The sequence below is a fragment of the Centruroides vittatus genome, unplaced genomic scaffold, assembly GCF_030686945.1.
Source record: "Centruroides vittatus isolate TY-2023 unplaced genomic scaffold, ASM3068694v2 contig_134, whole genome shotgun sequence".
Classification (NCBI taxonomy): Eukaryota; Metazoa; Arthropoda; class Arachnida; order Scorpiones; family Buthidae; genus Centruroides; species Centruroides vittatus.
This window is the reverse complement of record NW_027120852.1, coordinates 1,421,835-1,436,699: the sequence shown is the minus strand read 5'-3', so window position 1 is coordinate 1,436,699 and position 14,865 is coordinate 1,421,835. Positions and strand designations below refer to the sequence as shown.

The 14,865-nt window shown below is 50.4% G+C and overlaps 1 protein-coding gene and 1 non-coding gene across 2 annotated transcripts; one reads left to right on the top strand and one right to left on the bottom strand.

The window, feature by feature from the left end:
* The first annotated feature begins 10,030 nt into the window (after window positions 1-10,030).
* On the top strand, window positions 10,031-11,509 carry LOC136990787 (uncharacterized). Its single transcript, XM_067289220.1, has 2 exons — window positions 10,031-10,321; window positions 10,394-11,509. The coding sequence occupies exons 1-2, from the start codon at window positions 10,310-10,312 to the stop codon at window positions 11,348-11,350; spliced, it is 969 nt and encodes a 322-aa protein (XP_067145321.1). The 5' UTR covers window positions 10,031-10,309; the 3' UTR covers window positions 11,351-11,509.
* A 2,802-nt stretch (window positions 11,510-14,311) lies between these two features.
* On the bottom strand, window positions 14,312-14,393 carry TRNAS-CGA (transfer RNA serine (anticodon CGA)). The gene has a single exon. It is a non-coding gene; the product is annotated as a tRNA-Ser (tRNA).
* Between the last annotated feature and the right edge of the window lie 472 nt (window positions 14,394-14,865).

The window sequence follows — 14,865 nt, the reverse complement described above, 5'->3', positions numbered from 1 at the left end:
ACCGGCGAAAATTGACCGGAGAAGAAAGGGAAAATACATCAACGACTTGTGTAACCGTTTCGTTGCGATAACTTTCCATATTTATTTATATAAAAATAAAGTGGATAAAAGCTGTGTGCTCGCTCTTAATACGCCACCGTCCGCAGTGCACTTTAACAAAGCGAGCGTCGAAAAGGGCGTGGACCGGACGGGGGAGACTCTCACACTCCAATTCGATAAACGGCACGTAAAGAGAATCGATTAAGATCGACGACACGTAAAATTCTTCTGCCGCAAAATTAGGTTCATTGGAAGTTACTGACACAAAAAACACACGTTGTAGACTCCGGAATGCTCAACCTATAATCGGACTGACCCAATACGAGAGTGCGTTTACGCCGGGCCAACGTTTTCTCGGCGGTGACTAATCGTCGGAAAGTAAAAAAGCAAAACAATAAGAAATTCGATTATTCGAGCGATAAGAGCCGATGTCGAGGAATAGAGGAGGAACGGAGGACGACTTTCCTTCGTGCCAACCTAAAAATACGCAACCAAGCGGTCGTTTTCTCGTCTAAAACCGTAAATAAATTTCGTCGTCCTATTTCCATTCCATTCATTCTCACTTTCCCGAATGTTATACGTGACGGCGGCGGGCAAAATTCGAAATTTTACATTTTTGGACCGGGATACTTCCGAACGTCGAGAAAGGCAAAAAGTTTCGGGGTTTTTCCGTCTGTAGGCTACGGATGTTGGCCCGCTTTGGGGCTTAATAACTCTCCGCCTCTCGTCGAAAACTTCTAAAATTTTGCCTATTAGCAACACGGATTCTATTAAATTTTGATAATTAAAGTAGAGGGGTGGAAAGACCGAGGGGATGGCGGCTGGCATCTGGCATCTGGAGATGGTACGGACTTAAAGTAGAGTTTACTACGGTTATTGGCGTTGGCAATTTTTCTGACGGCGCCACGCACGATTTTAAAGTTTGGCCGGGAAAGTTAGGCAACTGGCTGCTGGGGTTTTTAAGTACGAAACGGTTTGGTTTTTCTTCGTCGATACGGTAAAATTCGTGTTGGAACCGACTGGGATTTTTCTCTCGTAATGTAACCGACTTTCGGGGAAACGTTTTCCCGACGGTAATTAGCCTATCCCGTATTCAAATAGGAAAAGTAAGGAACGACGACGAGTAAAGAGGACGGCGATTTGCAGAGAGTAAAAGCGGTGAAAAGATTAGTCGGAAAGTATTCCGGATTAAATAGGTGAACCCTAGCCACGAAGCGTACGGCATAAAAAGTAGTGCGGGGTTGGGGAAATCAAACATTCGATAATAGGTAAACGACTGCGAATAGACGATATAAGGGAAAAATTAAAGCCATTCGTGACGAAAGCCAGACGGTCGACAACAAATTATAGAGGAAAACGCCAATTCGGTTACGGGAAAAAAAGGCCCGGGTACCGGGAGCTGCCGTGCGGCTGTTTTAAATAACAGGATATATTTTCGTAGGGGGAAAGGGCCCAACAGCCGCGGCTCGAGTATCGAAATAAGCGACGGTAACCTAAGATTACCACGGCAGAAACCACCTCCCCACCCAGATACCAATAAAGAAATTCGTTTACGTAACGTCTTCCCGATAGCCGGTTATACCGTAACCGTAAAGAAAGGCCTAGGGCTGCAGAAAATATGGCTGGCAATTTTCGAAATTTCCACAAACGTTTGTTAAATACGGCGCAAACTGCAAAATTATTAGGGAAATTTCGGAAATTTTCGAAGCGTGGCAAAAAGAATCCCTAGTTGCCGGAGAGGTTTTAACGGCCCTAAAAACCCCGGGTACAAAAGCCAAATCGATCCTTTCTCCGCACCCGACAACTACCGCTAGGTAGAGCGGCCCACCGGCCGAGTGCCGCGTAAAAAGTCCCACGACCGGTTGCTTAACTTTCCCGATAACATTTAAACTGCGTTTGTAGCGTCATCCGTTACGATATTAAAAACTTTTTCTATTTTTAAATATTATAATGCGGCAAATGGCTCGGCTTCGAGAGTAGCATAAAAATTGTGCGTGGCGCCATCTGTTACGAGATTTTGTGATAAAAAGTTGCTATACTTTTTTAATTATTATTATGAAGTGGCAAAAGACCAAGTTTGGAGGGAGAAACGAGTTTTATTTTAAAAAAACAGTAAATATCATTAAGTCCGACTCCACCGGAAATGTAACACCGTATCACCCAACCCCTGGACCCGCGACCACCAAAATTTAATAACGTCCGTTCCCCTAATACTCCAACTTTCCCGCAAGATTTCGGAAATCTCGAAAAGATCACCGGAGTTAAGCTGGAAAGCGGGCCGAAAAAATCGTCTCGACAAAAAAAACCCGAATTTTTTAAGCCTTTCTCGACGGTTCGAAGTTCCCAATCCAGAAATGTAAGTCTAAGGGTGGTTTTTGCCCGACGGCCGTTCTTCTCCGTTATACTCGGCTATAACGGCGCCGGAAAGTAAAAGTACGTAGAAGAAACTAAACCGTCTTCGAGTCCAATCGCCGGCCAGGAAACTGCCCGGAGTGGTTTTTTTTACCGTTTTACGTCATTTTGCCGGGATTAACCCGTTGTATAACTTTCTATTAAGTAAGAATTGACCCGGGCTCGCCGGTTAATCGAATCTTTCCGGGGCAAAAGTCCTTCGGCCGGAGGCAAACCGATAAATATAAAGTTACTAATATAAAAGCCGTCGTCTGTGTGTGCGACGCGAATTCCTTATAACTCCCGCAGTTTTCGTCCAATCCAGACGAAATTTTGCTTATATTCGTCTTACGTTCCGTTAGAAAGCGCGGGTATAGCGTTATTTTGCGCAAATATTAGCTATGGAATAAACGTTACGGGCCGTGGCATTTACGTTGCGGTAACGTCGGTGACGTTCTATTATCCAATCGGAAGTAACCGTCTAACCGGCCGGGTATTTCCAGTTTTATAGCTGGTCTAACTGACGCGCGGTACGTACAGTACAATTCACGTTTGTTTATCAACGCGGATTTAAAAAGACTGGTTATTTTCTCGACAAAAAAAAAAATGCCTGGGAGAAAGCGAAGACTAAAATTGGTGGGGTAAATTCCGGGTCTAAAAGAACAAGAACGACGAAAACCCTCCGAAGAACGTCCGGCCCGACTCCGACAAGGGGGAGTAGGCTGGGGGCGGCAGAAACGGCCTAACAACGTCGATCTCGACTCCCAGCTCTTCTCCATTCTTCCGTCTCTACTTCCTGGTAAAAAATACTCCGTCGTGCCGGACCAGGGAATTTCTAATGTACAGTGGAACCTCGCTTAACGAGCAGAATTCGTTTCAGAGTTGTACTCGTAATGCGAAACACTCGTTAAGCGAAACAATTTTTTCCCAATTAATGTAAAATGCGATAATGCGTTCCCCGCCGAAAAAAATGCTTAAATGTTTTATGTATAACGTTTATTCAAAAAAATGAGCAATATATACTGTTAAGGAGCGTGAATCGTCGTCATCGTTTCTTCTAGAGCGGAATGAACCATCCCGGAATGAGAATTCGATCTTCAGAAACAAATAAAAATCACAGCTAATATGTTTGATAAACACTCCGAACGATATGCCAAATTCGTGGGTTACGTAAAGGCTATAATTAAATATTAGAAATTAATTAAGTTGACTAGAGGTAGGCAGTTACGTTTCCATCTCGTATTAAATTTAATAATTATAAATAGTTAGTTTTTAATTCGGACGTTTCTAAAATTAATTTGGAATCGGTCATTAAATTTAATGACCCAAGAATTTGGCGTATCGTTTGGCGTGTTTATTAGCCTATATAACGGGCTTTGGTTGTCCATGTTTATAAGTGATACGTGTGAACACGAGTTTGGAAAAATGTGTGATCGCGAGCCACACTAAGGTGCCAGAGGAACGAGTGCTAAACACAGACTGATGGAGCATGTCGCGTGCGCACAATTCGGGACTTCCCCCTCTCCTCGTCACTCGTTACGCAAAACATTGCTCGTTAAGCGAGGCAACTTTTTACAATTTATTTCGCTCGTTACGCGAAATACTCGCTGCGCGAGGCACTCGTTAAGCGAGGTTCTACCGTAATGATAATTATCTTTTGGTCCGTCCACCGCCCGGGAAAAATAGCTGCCCGAAACCACCGCGGGGAACGGGTTTCTGGGAATCCTTTCGGCCGGGAGGGGCCTAATTCGACCGTCCTTCCGGCGAAAGGATTTTCCGGCCGCGCATTTAGCCCACTTTCTTACGTAGACCGGGCCCGGTTTAGTGGCCTAACGCAAATAATTTTTCCCGGTCGGAAATTAGCCATAATAGTCCGGCCGCCGCTCCGTAATTTTCTAATTATCGGTTAGTTAATTTCTACGACGCGTCGTTCCGTTTCGGACCAACCGGTCGGAGACGGAACGTGGTTTGTTAAATGCCTATCGTTACCGCGGTTCGTTCGTTTCTCTCTTCCCTTTACGGCCATTTTGTTTTTTTTTTTTACGTTTACCGTAATTTGTCGTCTGTGGCGTTCGTCCCGGGTTCTCGTTCTTCCGCTTTGCCTTTCGGTGTACGGATATTTCTTTTCGCTTCCCTTAACGCTGCGGGCCGGAAGACTTTCGTGCCGAAAATGCTCCCGGTAAAGTAAGCGGCATCCGTCGGTAGCGAAAATTTCCCGGCCGTTTCCGCCCAAACGGTAGGAATTCCTCCGTCCGTCCCGATACAAATAACACGTAAATTATCGATAACCCGCGGTTCCGCTTCTCCCCGCTTTGGCTACAAATGTATAAAATCGACGGCCTTTTCCTTCTCGAATTTCGGATACGTCGGCCCACGCCGGTGCGCCCGCTTTCCTTTTAATAGCGGTAGTGGCCGAGAGAAGCTTCTTTCTCCTCTCCGGACACATTTCTTTTATCCTCTAATAAAGATTTGTGCGAATAAATCGACGAATTCGTCATTTTCCGGTCCTTAGTTTCGGGAATGGCGTGGCCAGTGGCGGAAAGGGAATAAAATAGATCGGGCCGATCTCTCCCTTCTCGGAACGGAAAAAGCGCCGGAAAGAATCGACTTTCCTCCGGTAAAACGCCGGAGGCTTTAACTCTTCCGTTCTCTCCTTCGAATGCTTTCGCATTTCTTAATAAATGTCGACCAAGAATCTCCGTCCGCGCCTTCCGCCCGAAACTAATTAAATTGCTTAAATAATATTCTCGGCCGTATACGATAACCCCGGTCCCGCCCCGGTAGCCGCCGACCGGAGGACCCGGTACGAAGACGGCCGGCTGGGATTTTCTTGCGGATTATCGACTCGGATTTAATTGGAATATTTAATTCTCGACATAGTCTATTAATATTCTAAGCCGCTACCGCTACCGTTAACTTAATATAACAACGGTAAAAGTATAAAAATCACCTCCCCGAGTGACGAGGAAAGCCGAAAAACTTTTATCGGAATTTTTTTCGTTTACGATTAAAAACCTCGGGCTTTATTTGCCCGTATTAATCCGACCGTTAAGTTGTTCTGTACGGCGCCGGTAATTGTTTCTTCGTCCGACGGTCTTTCGGTAAACCGGCAAATTGGCGGAAGACGTGGCGGAGAAACTCGACCGGAGGGGAGCGACCGAACAACCTAGCAGCTTTGCGCGCGGAAAATAAAAATTTGCCGGGCTAAAGCCAGAAAATTCACCGCCGAATAATTTAATCGGTAGTTTTTCGGCGCTTTGTTTTTCAATTTCCGTCATTTTTCCGGTTCTCGCCTCGGTTCCTAGTTCGCTTTTGTTTTTAATGTCGCCTCGGTCGTCGTAAAATCTGACGGGGCGATTCCTCTATTGTCTCTAATAGGGTTTCTCGTTTCCCGGTCCCGGGATCCCGGGATAGAATTAATTATTGTTAAGATATACAAAATATCACGAAATCAAATGATATAATTATTTTTCGTTTTTTAAAGTAATTTAATACGTTCTGCCCCTCCAAAATCACATTAATAATGCTGCGTATGATATGTATTAAAAATTACCTTTGAATTACGTAGAAATGTTCACCAATAGAAAAAATTTATTAAAGTTTGCCGGAAACTGCATACAACAACAAAAAATGACTTTGAATCGAGTCGAAAATTTGAAGAAAAATGAATTTAGATCAAACTTCTAACTTAGAAGGTAATTTTCGTTTTTTAAATAAAACATAATACAAAATATTATTGTAAATTTTTATAAGATTTTAAAAAGCAAAGATGGTCGATACTCCCATCACTCGATCTAATTCTTATTTTAGTAAAGAAAAGTCTCGCTACCGAGAATGCCCCTTCCGATTCAATCGATGCGATCGGAATCGTGTTTAATGCATTTAAGAGAAGACAAATATTATGTGTTTTTCACCCGTATCCTGGAAGATTTCTAGTTCGTTTTCGAGACTGTAGTACTTCTTTCGCTGTCTAGCATTCTCGATTTGTCTACCTCGGCCGCTTTAATAGCGGTGTTAAGCTTGTAGCCCGATAATTCGACAGTTCGTTTGTCTTTAATAATTAGGTTTACGAAGAAAAACTTCGTACTCGTTTGTATCCTGGCCCAACTTGCCCAACCCGGCGTTAGGCAGTTATCGAAGCCACCGGGCACGGTTAAGAACTAAAACGGCGTAAGCCCAATTATTCCAGATATTACGGGTTCCGACAAGAAAAGAATTTTCGGAGTCCCGCCACAAATAAGCTACGCGTTGATTATTGACCGTTTGCGACGTGCCATATCGAGGAAAAATTGAAAAAACTAATAAGTAGGTTTAAAATGAATAAATACAAATGTATTCTGACAGTCTACGAGTTAATTATACTTTCTATTTGCTTAATTTTCCGAATTTTAACTCCAAATAAGAAAAATTTCCCGGGTTAAAAAAACGACCGGGATCCCGCTTGAGAAACCCTAGTATCTAATCAATGTTTTTGTCAATGCGCGCGTAATTTGCCAAGGAAAATAATATTATTTGTCATTTAGCCGTCTTATCGTATCTCAAAGCGGCGGTCGAGGCCGAGGGGTAAGCCTCGCCCCGCCGAGATCCGGGTTTGGGGTGGGTAGGGAGAAGGGGACTGGCCAACCATCCCGGTCTGGGCCCCGCCGTAGAATGCGGGGGCCGCCGAAATAACTCGAGATTTTCCGTCCGGAATTTTTATTTTGGTTGCGGGAATTTAAGGAAAGTCCGAAATTGCTTTCTTCCGTGCTTAAGAATCGACGGAAATAATATCGACGACGAAAGAAGAAAGGGGTCTAACTATTAACGGAAGAAAACTCCCCGACGGCGTTAAAACGGGCAGGAGTAACGATTTTATTTTCCAATCGTTCCCGTTTCTGTCGGAAGAGGGCGCCGGAGGAAGGTGAGAAAGAAAATCTGGGCCCGGACGAAATGGTTTTCCCGTCGACCGAAAAGTGGCGATAATTATGGCGGGAGAATTGCGGAGGACGGGCGCGAGGCAAAAGAGTGGAGAGCGTATTTAACTGTTCCCCTAGGTGCGATTATCCGCACCACCGGCGTCTGCAGCGCCATTAAAGATAAAAGCGGATTAAGTCCTTACCGTCACGTAACGGAATGCGGCCAAATCGACAGTTGGTGGGACAGAACTCGTCGTCCGGCGGTAAATACGCGCTCAAAACACGTCCCGGCCTTATACCGACGAAATCTACAATCACGCGGGTGTAGGAATTTCGTATCCACCGCCTACCCGACTCTTCCGCCAGACGTCCGCGGCCGGAAATACGGGGATGAGCGAAAGGGCGGCCGCTCCCGGAAAGAGGGAGGCGGGCGCGGAGTTCTTTATTATATTTGATTGGCCTCTTTCGACGTCCGGGGTGATTTTCTGGACGAGAAATAAGAACTCTGCCGGGAAGCGCGCTGCGGCGGAGAAACCCGCCACGGGGTAGGCGAGACGTCGGACTGGTAAGTCGCGTGGTTCAGGTCCGAGGTTCTAGAATATTTTAGTCCAGCCGAAACTCCGGGCGCTTTTCCCTAATAAAAACGCCCAACCGTCCACTTTGGCGGGTAATTAAGAAGTATCGGCCGACGACCATCTTTTACGCCGAGCCGCCGCTAACCTCCGAAAGGGAAACCGAGCTCCGATCGGATAATTAAATCCGGAAAATTCCGGAGGTTTGCCGAATTTTCACGGGTAACGAGGCGGGAAAATAGAGAATGACATGGCCAAAAAGAGGAGAAGAATCCCGCCTTCCGTCCTCCTCCGGAAAAGGTAAACCACTCGGTGGAAAAGGAAGAAGACGGTTTAAAGGCCGCGGCTAAAGAAACCTCGAATGGCCCCCGAAGAGGAGAAGACGGTACTTTCCCCCTCCGACATCGGGCCGTCGAGCGCGGCAGCCCGGGCCATTTTGTCGATCCGGTGGCGCGTGACGATTCTTCCCGACCGGAAAGACAATCCGCGCCGGAAAATCCCGCGCGTAACGAAAAATGATTTTAACGTCGACGGGCCGAAGGAAGAAGATTTCGATCGTGGTCGGGCCCGGGCACTCAGGGGGTCGTTCCCGCTCCGTCCTCCACCTCCGACCGGGGATTCCTAATTAATCGCCCGGGCCGGAGGACGGAAAGTAAAATTAAAAATTTGCCCGGTCGATTCGGGGTCTGGAAATAAACCGGTGGGTTTGGGCCGTCCACCAATTCCGTGGCGTGGAAAATAAACGATTTGTTCTTAAACGGGTTTTCCTTACCGATACAAATGGCGTCGGCGCGCCATTCCCTCCCTATCCGCGGCCGTCGCCCGCCGCCTCTTCCGGTGCAAACTCGCTATTTAAGCCAGTTGTCTTAAAAGAAGGAAGATTTCTCCCCGGAAAATCCGCTTCTCTTTATTTGGTCACCTTCGCCCTCCTTCCCGGCTCCGCTGCCGGGCGGGGCCGGCGCCTTTCGGCCAATGGCGGCGGCGGAGGCGCTTCGTCCCCGGAAATTATCCGCCCGCCTTTAGTCCTGCCGTCACTCATTTCCTCCACCCTTTCCCCCATAACGGAAGCGCCGGTAAACCGCGTGGATTTCCGCCGGTGGGATGGGTGGTCCGGGCCTCCGTTGTATTTCGTTACATTTTATACAGTTTACGTATTTTATTACACGCATTCGAGATTTTTCCATTCTGCTCGCGGCATCCGTCGTCGGTAAAGCCACAAACCTTACGAAAGGCTTCGAGTTTCTCCGACGTCCGCAGAGGGGGTGACGGAAAGTCGACCTACCGGGACCGGGAGAGGGGAGAGTAAAAATTTCCGGAAAGATGCGGAGGTGACTTCCGGACGGCCCTAATATCCCGGGGCCCGTCCGGATATTCTTCTCCTCCGCCGGGCCCAATCTTAACGCTGGGTGGAAGACTCCGCTGGAGTTTTTATTAAAGGAAAAATTGTGAAATATCGGTCCGACGCCGGAAAAGTAATTAACGCGGGATAGACGGAGGCCGAACCGCCTTCGGGGGGGACGCGTTTAAAACAATATACCCGAGCCGATAATACCGGAAATAATGTTTGATTCTCGCGACGGTATTGTTCGTCCGGAGGCCGTCGGGATTTTCGAGGACGAAGGCGAGTTTCCTTTCCTTTCTAAACAAACACGTTCGGCACTCCGGTCCACTCCCAGTTTTTTCCCTAAAAACCAAAGGAGTAAAGGACATTAGACGCTTCCCGACATTTTCCTTAAATTCTCTTTGGCATTTCTTTTTCTTCCTATTAAAAACTCGCCGTGGCTTCGGCCCGGCAGCTCGTCCCTTCGCGCTCCTCTTGGCCCACGGCTGGTGTATTTATAGCCCGACGGAGAAAGGACCTTTCCCCTATTTTTCTCCGAACGTAACTACCGGAAACGGAGTTAAAACGAGTCGACCTCGACCGGGTTCGATACCGCGCGACGAATTATTTCGAGCGTGAGAAGCGTCGCGGCCGTCGGCGTGACGACGCAATTTTCGCCTGCCGTTTTCTCGCCCCCGGTCGAACCCGCAAACGGCAACCGACTTGTAATACAAAACCAATTTCCGTATTTGGACGGCAGAAGAGGGCGGCGCCGGCCACTGCCGACGTCCGAGAGGAAGAAACAAAAGTTTCTCCGTCCGCGGACGGGGAGGTCGGCGTCGAATATGGAGGTTCGACCTCGAGAATAACCATACGGAACCGGAGTGGGTAATGTCCGGCGGGGGAAGGGAGATAACTCGCTTTTCCAAGCCAGAACTGGGTCAAGATCTGCGGGACCGTACGGGCTTAGACCGCAAGGTCGAGTGGCCGCCCCACCCGGACCTGTGCTCGTCGTATATAAGAGCGTTTAGACCCCCTCCGCCACATTTTGGAAATATCGTTTCCCAACCTCCGTCTCCGCTCTCTCGACCATGCGATTCCTGGTAAGTACCGTCCTTCGACCCCGCTTTTTCTCTGTTTACGCCGTTGGCTCCAAGGATTCTCGTCTTTTTTAGATACTGTTGAGCTTCCTGGCCGCCGCCAGGGCCGGAGACGACAGCTTCTCCATCGGATTGGGCGTCCTGGCCCCTTCCTACAGCCAGAGAGTGGGTCCCGACGGATCGGTCAAAGTCAACTTCGACCAGCAGAAGAACGGATTCTCCTACAGCGTGACCAACGGGGCCTCCCCCACCTCCAACGTCCAGCAGCAGACGGCGGTGGCCAAGGACGGCCTGGGAGGACACACCATCACCCACCAGGCTCGGGCCGCCCACACCGACCCCTTCTCGGGGGCCACGGCGCTGAAACACAAGGAACACTCCTTCCACATCAATCCCTACCTGGGTCGGGCCGCCGTCCACACCAACGCCGCCGCCGGACAGCTCAATCCCCTCCTGGGACAGGCCTCTTTCGCCCAGAACACGCACAACGCCCAGATAGCCCCCGGCCACTCGGCGGTGGCCGACACCGCTTCCAGGGCGGCCATCTCCCCCTTCGGTAACTCGGCCGCTCACTCCGTCCGGGCGGCCCAGGCCCCGGCCCTGCCCGGAGGGGTGGCCTTCGGGACCCACGCCGCCGACAACTCCCACTCATCCCTGGCCGGATACGGCACCTTCGGACACGCCTCGGTCCAAAACGCCAACGGCTTCCAAGGTCCGGGCTACGGCGCCGTCAGCGCGGTCGGACACTCCGCCCAAGGGGCCTTCGACGCCCACGGATTCGGCCAGACCCTGCAGCAGGGCTACAGGAACGACGGCGGATACAACGCTCACTTGGGACTGGCCGGATCCGACCAGACCCTGTACTCTCGGCAGGCGTCGCACGATCCTTACGGAAACTACGGAGCCGTCACCCACTCGGCCCACGCCTCCCAGGCCGGACACTTGGGCCCCAGTTACGCCTCCTACTACCAGGCACCCGCGGTGCACAATTCCATACACGCCGGATACGGACCGGCCAAAGCCTACTACTGATCTCCGCGCCCCTCCGGTCCGTCGCCTCCTCCTTCCTCTCCTGTCCTCTGTAAATAGTCTTGTCTATTTATTGACCGCCGACAAAGATCCTACGTGTAAATTTGGTTTTTCCTCTTTCCTCGCCTCCTTTTCCGTCCAATAAAGAACTTACAAACTCCGCTTGCGACTCTTCTCTCGCCGACTTACGTAACGTCACCACCATCGCGGTCGTCGCCCGCGCGCCAGGGTTACGGCCGGGCGGCGCGACCCGGGCGCGCCCATTTTCCGTATACAAACCGAGGTCGACGGCGCGTTACCGGTTTGGTGGCATTCGGCGCGGCCATGCGCGTCGATCGGACGTCATTAAGAGACGGAGACTATTTTCGTTGGCTTTATTTCGTATAAAGATAAAGGGATTTTCAAGGCCTTGGATCAGCGGCGCCCGTGGCCGCCCCGGTGTCCGGCGTACTTCTTTCCCACCACGTGCTTGACCCCCCACTTGAAGTGGCCGTGGTGGTCGGTCTTGACGTAAGTGTAGACGGGCCCCAGCACTCCGCCTCCGCTCCTCTTGACGCGGATGGCCGCCTCTCCGGACGGAGGAAAAAACGGAAGAACCTGCGAAAGTCGACGGTCGACCGCTTCCGGTCGGGTCAGAACGGCGGCCGCCAGACAGGAGAAGACGAGGGCCTGAAAAAGGGCGAAAGGAGCGATTTAAGACGGCGGCGGGAAAAGAAGAAAGACGAAAGCCTTACCCGGAGGAGAACGTGCATGTCGGTCGAGGCGGGAAGACGGGCCACGGAGCGGCGGGCCTTTCTTATAAGGGAGGCGAAACTAGGAGAGCGTGAAGAAGCGCCGAACCCGTTTCTCTGTCGGCCGGGGACGTCTCCGCCGGGACGGGGACCGGCTATCCCCTTCTTCGCGCTCTACTACGCGGTCTAAGGGAATCGACCCGTGGACGGCCCGGAGCGGGCCCGTCTTCGGGCCGTCGGAAAGGACCCACCCCAGAGATTGGTCAGCGGAAAAGCGGGGGTCCTTCCGTAACCAGTCGCGTTTGGTAGGAATTGGAGGGAGAAGACGCGCTAATTTCGACTTTCCGCGGTTCTCTTCGACGAATTTAAAGACGACGGCAAATTCGGGTTAATAGGGCTACGCTTAGTTTGGCCGGAATTAAGTATAAAAGGAAAGGTAAATCGGCGGGGGAAATCGGGCCGTTGGGCCTAACGACGTTAATAGGACGGATCGTCCCTCGAACGGCGAGTTATTTTTATCCGCGCCCGGGCGGCGGTGTCGCGACTACGGAGGCCGTTACACCCCCGAAAGTATAATGGCCCGCCGGCGATACAAAATACGACGGTGGGAAAGAAGAAAATTACCGGTGGCCCGTGGCGACCTCCTTGTCCGGCCTGGCGTTTAGGTCAATTTTTCCATCTTCGGATAACGCCGACGACGATCGAATCCCGTTATTACGTCCGGAGCTGGGGGGAAGTAGACGGGGGTCCGGCCGGTTCCGCCTTAACTAATGGCTTAGTTTCCTACCACATTTTGGGAAAAAATTAAGGAATTTCCAACCGTAAGTCGATAGAATAATTAAGCTGGATTACGAAGCCAAAATCCGTCGAATTTTATCCTCCCGGTCCGCCGGTGAAAAGATTTTTTGCGTAGAAAACAGTCAGTTTTAAACCTCCTCTACCGCCGAACCAAACGGGTGACCGTGGGTTAACACCGCCGTCGGCATATTCTATCGGTCGAGCAAACCCCCAAAAAGTTACCCACTACAATCGCGCCCGTTAGGTGGCGTTCACCGGGCTAGGGGAAAACCGATACGGTAGCCCGGGCCAGCAGATTTTTCAGCGGATAAAGAATATTTTAGTAACGTCGTCCGGGCCCACTCGTTCTCTTCCCGGAGGTAATTCGGTTGTAGCGGACCGGCCAAGAAACACGGCATTTTTTAAGACCGGGGGAAAGAGATTCGGGCGAGGAGTACGGCGAGACCGACGGTGTTTGCCATTTGCACTTCCACCCGCGGTCGGTGGAAATTTGCCGACGGTTAATAAACGGACCGACCGAAGAGACGGGAAGAGGCGATGGGCAAAAAGAGAACTCGACCGGGCTAACGAAAAGGAGCCGGTTAAGCGTGGAAGAGGCCGAGAGAAGCCGGACGTAGGCGGGTAAATATTAAAAATTTCCTTTCCGAGCTGTTTGGCGGAGTAAATTCCGCCCTAGCCGTTTACCGTCGGCCAAGTTGGCGGCGGTACGTCCTCGGTTTGTCGTCGTCGGACCGCTGCATTTTTCTCTCTCTTTACCGGAGGGAAGACTGCGGCAATTTGAATACAGTATTTGTCTGTTTCGCTGTAGTAGCGCCGTTTCTTATTTCTTAGCTACCTGTTTTAAGTAACCTCCCGCTAACGGAATTTCTTACTAGGTTAAACCAGTTATTTATAGAATAATTACACCCGCCTATATACACCGTATACTACGTACCGCCAGCGGGAATTGCCAACCTTTTACACCCGTCGACCACCTACAAATATATGTCCAACGGCCTTCTACGTAATTTTTAAAAGGCGTTTTTCTACATTTATTTCGGAGCAAAAATTGCGTAAAATTTTAAATAGCCGAAAATAACTTTTTACATTTACAAAATTAAAACACCTCCGGCGCCGTCCACACTTTTCTCCGCCGGTGCCGCCCCGGAGGAAACGGTTGCATCGGGCGGCGGGATGCTCCGGGAGACGACTTTAACCCCGCCTCGTTCGACTTCCGGTGGAAGAATCGATAAAACCTTCGGCCGGCCTTCCCCGTCCGGCGCAATTTCCTCCCCGACGAATTCTCCGTCGTCGGTGGCGCCATCTACGGGCCGATCGGCCCAGGCCGCCTTTTAAGAGGAGAGAAAAAAGAATGGAAGGGGCCCATGCCAAATATATCCGGTCGGCGGGTGGCGGGAAAGGAGACCGAAAAAAAAAAAGAAGAAAAAAAAAATACCGCAGCCGACAGGATTCGAACCTGTGCGGGGATACCCCATTGGATTTCGAGTCCAACGCCTTAACCACTCGGCCACGACTGCCATCGGGCGTCCACCGTCGCTTCGGCGCTATTTATCGCCTCTCTCGCCCCGTCCCGACCTTCTCGGGCCGGAAAACTCCGGCGCCCGCCGCCCGGGGCCGGTAAACCCCGGAAGACGTCATCCGAAGAGGAAAAGTTTCCATCGGAAGTAATTCCTCTTCGTCCCCGCACCCGGAGAGGGGGTCCGACTCCGGATCCCGCTTCCTCCTCTTTTCCGGAGTTTCCAGTTTTTTATTCCCAACTTTTTCTTTTCGGACCCGGCAGATTCCGGAAATACGGAGGAGGCTTCCGGCGGGCTCCCTCCGTCCCCGATTACGTATTAGAAATAAACGTAAAAGGCGGAGGGCGCGATCTGGCCAGGGAAGAAAACCTCGGGCCGCGGAAGAAGGCGGAAAAACTTAAACCCGCGTTATTTTGCGAGGTGGAAAAGCCCCGAGCGCAGACTAAAGATGACGAACGAGTCGAAGATGATG